This window comes from Marmota marmota, unplaced genomic scaffold, assembly GCF_001458135.2.
Source record: "Marmota marmota marmota unplaced genomic scaffold, marMar, whole genome shotgun sequence".
Classification (NCBI taxonomy): domain Eukaryota; kingdom Metazoa; phylum Chordata; class Mammalia; order Rodentia; family Sciuridae; genus Marmota; species Marmota marmota.
Genome location: NW_025999891.1, coordinates 7,151,512 through 7,159,216, shown reverse-complemented (window position 1 = coordinate 7,159,216; position 7,705 = coordinate 7,151,512). Strand labels below are relative to the sequence as shown.

The following is a 7,705-nucleotide window of genomic DNA, read 5'->3' as shown; positions in this document are numbered from 1 at the left end:
CTAATATATGTGGTGAGCCGCTTCTGCCGTTTCTGCAGACTATGGTCGCCATTACAAGGTGGCGCTGGCTCCGCTGTGGTCTGTGACAAACAACTCCTTATTTGGGAGAGTTGGCACATGATTTTTCACCACCCTATGAGAAAGCTCCACGTGGCAGCTTTGCATTGGGGCTTGAGATGCTTTATTAAGGCTGGGAGGGGCATCCGAGAGAGAGAAGAAGAACTATCAAGGGCCTGAATAAACTGCTGAAAGAAGATTCCTGAGTTGCGTCTTCCTTGCGGGCAAGGGGTCGCGACAAATATATCCTTTTTTTTTTTTTTTTTTTTGGTGACAAGTCACTTCAACACCAAGGCCCTTCAGAGCAACTTCATTTATTCAAAAGCTCTTCTGAGCAGATCTCTGTTTGCTCCAAGGATCTATCTACGGTTGACACCTCTTCTGTGGTTATAGAAAGGCGGTCTGAACATCTCTAGGCTAACTCATTCCGGTTGCCAATCATCCAGAGAGCCTGGGGCATCCAAGACTCAGCAGCGCCCATGGAAGTCCAGGACGATCTGGGAGAGAAATGACACAGGGGTGGGAAGTGAAGAATCTCCATGGTCAACAATTCATGGTCTAACCCAGCGCCTAGCACTCATAGTCTAACCCAGCACCCAGCACTCATGGCCTAACCCAGCACCCAGCACTCACTGCTCCTATGGATGCATGCACACGTGAAACAACCCAAATGGACAACGAAGGGGATGTGACAAAGAAACAAAATACTGTTTTAGCTTAAAATGCTTTTTCACACTTTTTATTTCTCATTAGTGAGCATTTTAATTTAACGGTCCCCGATTTCCAGCCTCCCTTCCTTCCTATCGCTTCCTTCTGCCAGCTTGTTCTCCGACCCATCGGATTGCTCTTCCCTGGTGTCCCTGTTTTCCAAACTTCGTGCCACCGTTGTTGGTGCTGTTGTTTTTGCAGTGCTGGGCATTGAACACAGGGCCTTGCTCTTCCGCTGAGCTACAATTCCAGCTCCTGCCACTGTTTCTCTGTCACCTCCTGCCATGCCGGTGCCCAATTTCACCTTTTGGATCCTATCCCTCCTTTAGGGCTCCTTCTCTAGCCACCTCCCACTTATCTATAGCCCACTCATCCTTATGGAGACCCTCCTCCCACTGAGGACCTTGACACTCTGCCCTCTGGGCCTGTCTCTCCACCGCCCTAGGTCACTAGTATTCTAAAGTTAGAGAGACAGCGAAAGTACCAGAGAGAACCCACTCTATCATCCACACAGCCCTCCAATCCCATCTCTGCCTGGACATGGGACATCAACAGGTGAGTCCCATGCTCACCCTGACCTCAGTCTCTCTTTGTGAGAGGAAAGATTTGAAGAGGGATTCAAAATGTGTCTCCTGGTTCTCATAATTTAGAAACCTTCCCTCAACAGTCCCTCCTGCTGCAGGGTGGTGAGCTTCCTTATGATAGAGACCTCATGGCTCTCATTGGAGTTCCTGCAGCAGACCTGGCTTGCACGTCAACACTCAATACATTTTACCCAACCAATATCTTGATGGATCCTGGCAGGGCCCTAGGACGCTGACTCTAGGCACAGACCCAAGTCACTGGAGGTGTGAGGAAGCAGAATGGCCTTCCAGGACCACACAGTTAAAGACAGGCCAAGGAAAGGCTAGTTATTAGAAGGAAATATCTAAGAAACACCAGAGGAATGGTTAAGACAAATTCTTCCATGGACAGATCCAGACCAATGCAAGCTAAACAGCATGTGTTGATCCTTAACCGGAGGCAACTGTGCCCCCCGAGAGACGTTTAGCAATGTCTGTGGACATCTTTTCTGGGAGGGAAGATGCTATTGGCATCTACTGCATAGAAGTCATAGATGCTGCTTAACACCCCAGGATGCACAGAACCATCTCCTACAACAAAGAGTCATCTGGCCCCCGAACGTCACCAGTGCTGTGATGGAAAGACACTCCTGTGTGTATCACACACCCTTCTCCTTCTCCCATCCTGCCTGAATCTTTCTCCCTCCTTCTCCCAGGCCAGCAACACATTCCAGATGATGCTACAGGAATATGGTACAAGGCCACACAGGAGCACCCTGCTGGCAGCCATTAGCCAAGTAGGTATGACAATTTCCTTGCCAGTGTACCCCATGTTGCTTAGTGGAAGGACATTTTGCAGTGACATTGCATGTAGGTGACCTTGCTCAAGGACCAAGGCGGATCCGGGTTTAGGGTGTTCCCGGTTTAGAATAATCCAGGTTTAGGGCGTTCCCGGTTTAGGACTATCCGGGTTTAGGGTGGTTCCAGGTTTAAGGTTATTCCTGCTGGGAATAGGGCGTATCCTGCTGCCTGAGTTCCCCTTGAGTTCTCACGGGATTCAGACAGTATTTTTTGGGAGATAGAAGCCCAGTGGGGGTGGATTTGGGCAGAGAATGTGGATTTCCCCAGAACGTGATTGTAGACGGCTGGTGTGAGTTCGGGAATAAAGAGTTGCTGTTTGAATATACAAGCTGTGTGGTGGCTCGTGATTGTGTGCCCAGCCAGACTGCGGCAGCACCCAACACAACTTCCTTGTCTTGAAGAAGCAAAATTCAAAATCGAGCTCTAGCTCATCTTTCATAGAACTTCCTCCTTTTGTCTTTTGAATGTCTCCCTGTCATTTTTCTACAATGTGCGTGCGTGCTGTGGGGTGAGGCTGGGTGAGTGGGAAGAAAAAAAATCAGGGTGCCGAACCACCTGAGGAGCATTCGAAACACAAAACATCATGTGATGAAAACCGATTCATGCAACTGTTACGAGGCACCGAGGAGATGGTGCGTCCCCTCTCCACCAGGAAAAAGGGAGGGCCCTTCAGAATCCACTTACAGAGTTGCCTGTTGACAGATGCAAGAGAGAGGCACTAAGAGCTCGGGTGTTCAGAGCTGCTGCCAACAGAAAGAAAGCCAAGTGGGAGAAGATAGCAGCCCTTAGCAGATCCAGTTTGCAGAAGCTGTTTGCACATAACTCTTCAGGAACACAACGTGTGAAGGAGGGCTCCCCTATCAGAGTAAGTGGGAGTCAGGAACACACACAAGGCCACTAACGTGATACCTCGTTCTCTCAGCCATTCTGAGCCTTCACAGAGAGTACAATTCATGTGCTTTAGGATTGCCCCCCCGCCCATGTAACTTAAATAGGAATCCTCTTGTTCCTCTTCCTGTTTTTCTGCCACCTCTTCTTCCCAATGGCTGAGCTGACTCACCCCGTTTGAATATAAACTTCCACCTTCTCATGGAGTCTTAGGTCACTGAAGCAAATGAAGTACAAGTTGAAGGCTCAATCCTTATACCCCTAGTGCAGGGCACTGATTGGAGCCAGTGCACACTCCAGAGGGGTTTTACAGGGAAGGCTGGAAAGCACTGTCGTGAGAGCAGTCACGATTGAACTTGAAGGAGATGAAGCCTCTCAGAAGCCTGAAGCCATCGTAGGTGGGGTCTGCAGCATTCCTGAGAGAATCAGGAAGCAGGAAACTCAAAATCTTAAGTTTTCTTCTGCTCTACCCCACGTGAAAAAGAGAGAGGCCACTTGGATGCAACGGCCATCAGTTGACTAGGCAACAATTCATCTCAGAAATTGTACTATTTCTGCACCTAATCCTAATTTTTTTATTTTATTCCAGAGGTTCATAGCCACTAAGACTTCAACTTAAAAGAACTAGGAGGGAGACCTGGAAGCTGTATTTTTCTAAAGCATTTCAAAGGGATCTAATGATTGAGAAGACTGGAATTCATTGAGCCATGAAACTTCCCTCTACAAAATATGGGATTGGGGGGAAGCTATTCCCGGAAATCATGCTTATGTTCTATGCAATTATATTTACCCTGGAGAGAAATGCACCTCCTGAGAGGCGAGCACACACCTGGTTAGGCAATAGCAATTAGGAACTCAGGTGATAGTGAATGAATGGGAAGCCAGGAAGTCAATGTACCTTCACGGCTGAACTTTGAGAAACTGTAGATAGAGCGGCCATGAACTCCCGGCAATTAGTATGTTGGCTCAGCTACAAGGAAGTGACCAGTCTGATATGAACCAACAGATAAGAGGACACCAGAGAAAGAGGGTGTCAAAAGCAGAGAGGAACCAGAATCGGAAAGGCATTCTCTCCCTTTCCACTGGTTATAAGCAGCATCAAAGCCACAGGGGAAGGGAACAGTGGACAATATTGTTATGGATATGAGGTGTCCCCCCACCACAAAGCTGCTATTAATTGCAAGAATATTCAGAGGTAAAAATATTGGATTATGGGAGCTGTGACCGAATCAGTCCATCCTCATGATTGGACTGACTCGGTGGGAGCTGTGGGTTGCTGGGGCATGGCTGGAGGAGGTGAGTCACTGGGGGGCATGTCCTGGAAGGTTGCATCTGCTCTGCAGCCCCTTTGTCCCTGCCCCTCTGCTTCTGAACCCCATCAGGAGCTGAGCAGCTTTCCTCTGCTTGGCCCTTCCCCCAAGATGTGCTCCCTCACCTCAGGCCGTGGAGTTGGTCATCTGTGGACTGAGAACTCTGAAACCATGATCCCCAAGTGAACTTCTCCTCCTCTCAGTTGTTCTTCTTGGGGGTTTTGGTCACAGCAATGAAAAAGCTGACTAAAACAGTAACAGTCCTGGGCTAACTACGTCCCAGGCTTCATACTTCGTGCTTAACATATAATTATCAGAGCAACCCTGGGAAGTAAAATCTGAGTATTACTCTCATTCTACAGAGGAGGAAACTGAGGCTCAGGGAGCTCAAGTGACTTGCCCAGGGTCACATACAACCTATAAATGGCAGAGATGCCCCCCCCCCAAAAAAAAAAACTCCTTTGCTTCCAACCCCATGCTCTATTACTGCCTTCAAACTCTGAACACTGGAACCCCATGATGGTCGACTTTCCAGAACCACAGGTTCCATATACATGGATTCAATCAATCACAGATTGGAAATATGCAAAAAAAAAAAAAATTGGGTCTGTTCTGAAAATATAGACCTCTTTGTTTGTCATTGTTTCCTAATCAATACAGTGTAAGAACTATTTACAGCTTGTTTTTATTATACTAGGTATTATAAGTCATCTAGAGATGACTTAAAGTACACGGGAGGATGGCTAGGTTACTTGCAAGTACTGTGCCATTTTATATAAGGGGCTGGGGCATCTGTAGGTTCAGTATCCACACCAATTGCCTCCCTCCAGATAGCAAGGGACAGCTGTAGTTACATGCATGTTCTCTGTGTAGCTGTTACCTGCACTTATTCACTGATCGAGGACTTCTAATGGAACTTATCCACAGAGCAGGTTCAACTGTCTCTTAACTCTGTGACAATGTCTTCTGAATTATTCTTTTGATACTCTTTGCCAAGTCCTGAATTAAATGAAATTTTTCAAAACTGTAGAGCACCGGAATGAACAAAACCAAAAATTCAACTGAACACTTCTGTGAAAGGGAATGTGGTTGCCTATTCCTTATGGATCATCAAAGCCACGTTCTCCCCCCGGCCACCCACCACCCACCACCCCAACCCTTACTCTCAAGTCACCAGCCTTGGCTCTCATTATCTCTCCCTTCTAACATTCTATATGTGCACAATGCAAATGCTATATGATTAAGTGAATCTGAAGTTTTAATGTAAAGAAGGCATCATTGAGATCCCATGGGATGGCACTCTTCACATAAAATGGGGAACTGGGACAGGTCAGGCCAGGAAGGAACCCAACCAGGTCTATATGACAAAAGGATCCTTGGAGAACAATTGGAGAGGGAAGACGAACAGATGTGTGATATTGCAGGGAGAGTAGAGCACAGAGGGCCTGGCCAGATGGCATGCGCTCATTTAAAAATATTCAGCAAATTTTGATTCCCTACTAAATACAAGGCCCATGGCTATGCATGGAAATGGTAATCAACTACCAATAGGAATGACAAAACTCACGCAGAGGAAAATCACAGGGTGATCAGAAGAACTCACAGGCATCAATTAAAAATCTCAGCCAGCTATGAAGGACGTGTGATAAACAGTTATCTTCTAATAATTCCTATCCTAAAGATAAAGAAAGCAATTATACTAATAGCAATGCTAGCTCACATTAATGAGGGCTTACTAACCTGCCTTGAATTATATGAAGCACTTTATAGAACATCATTTTGTAGTTCTAAATCTCAGAGATGGGTTTTTATCATCGGCCTATTAAAAATGAGGAAACTGAAGCCAATACAGATCAACAATTTCCCCAAGGTTGTATGACTGGTGAGATGCAGAGACAGGACTTGAACTCCAGAGTACTCTGACACCAAAATTCCCATCAACGTTTTTCCAAGTTAGGTCTCTGATCACCTGCAGCAGAATCTCTTGTAATGCTTATTAAAGTTCAGATCCCCGAATCCCACCCGATGCCTCTGGTGTAGGGACTCAATGCTTGGGTACCAAGGCCTCACCTGCCTCTTGAGGACAGGAAGGATGCTACTGTGAACTGAATCCTGTTCAGTCCAGAAGAGCTGATTAAAGGCTGAGAAAGGATGGGAGCATCAGGAAAAAGCGACACTGTTAGGAGACAAGCACAGTCAGACTGACATCAAGAAGGTGACCTAGAAAAGATCAGGGAAGACAGAGCTAGGTTTCTATGGATAAAAACTCAAAAAGGGAGGTCAACTTGAGAAAAGTAGGAGGTCTGTCCTTATCTGGCCTGGACTTTGACTCACCAACTTGATTACAGTTCACTACAACCTGCTCTTATCTGGATGGAATGTCAGACCCAAAGGACAAACCAAGCTCATAAATAGGGATCAATGAGTAACAAGACCAAAAGATGAGGCAGCTGGGAGCTGTTTGGTACAGGCAAATGGAGCAAATCTGGCCGGTGGTTCAGGACTAAGACTGCATGTGAAAGGGTAGTTTGGGGCCTGCTCTCATGTGAGGGGCTTGAGTCAAATGGCCCAGATAGGTCCACATGTGATAGTACACTGTAAGAAGGGATTCGGGCATTGAGTGGGATATTGGATTACATGACCTTTGAAGTCTCCTAGGTTTTGTTGATTCTACTTTTAAATAATTGAAACTTTCCCCTTGTATCATTTCTTTAAGGTTCAGGTTGTCAGAATCGGGACCCAAGTATGGCTCATATTATTTCTACCTATAGAAAACCTGAAGAATGAATCTTGTGGATCAGAAAAAGTCAATGGGTCACAATGTGTGTGTTATAATTTTCTCTCATCTTATGATCTTAACTCTGGGGTATGGGTACTGCTCCGGTTGAGAAACTGAGAAATTCTGGGTGAATGACAGGAGGAAAGGGGTTGGAGGGAACAGATTAAATATGTCACCTGAAATATGATGTTAAACTCTGCCTGGAATGTCCATTCTCTAGGTACGCACTCTGATGCCACAGAAAAATAAACTCAGACTCAGTTTCTTCTATTTCACAATCAATACAGATCATTTCTGAAACCAGATGTGTAGGGGGGTTCATCTACACACCAAGCAAGCAATTCTACAGTGGAGGCAAGCTGCGTGTCCCCTAATTCAATTCTGACACTGTCTATCCGGAGATTGCACCAGATCCCAGAGGCTGAGGGTTCGCTCGTCGAGACTGTCCCCATGTCACAGGCCCATTGCAAACCCAGGTTGTTTTACCTGTGCTTTTGATTGACTGCTACACATCAGAGTGCCCACAACCCCCCCCCCCC

At 46.3% G+C, this 7,705-nt stretch overlaps 1 protein-coding gene across 1 annotated transcript in view; it reads right to left on the bottom strand.

Annotated features, from left to right (window-relative positions):
* Positions 1–375: 375 nt before the first annotated feature.
* Positions 376–7,705, bottom strand: part of LOC125613198 — a 7,513-nt gene continuing 183 nt past the window's right edge. Inside the window, 5 exon segments of the mRNA XM_048792728.1 lie at positions 376–407; positions 410–554; positions 3,160–3,195; positions 3,198–3,240; positions 6,458–6,563. Of these exon segments, the coding sequence (XP_048648685.1) occupies positions 376–407; positions 410–554; positions 3,160–3,195; positions 3,198–3,240; positions 6,458–6,563 (362 nt within the window).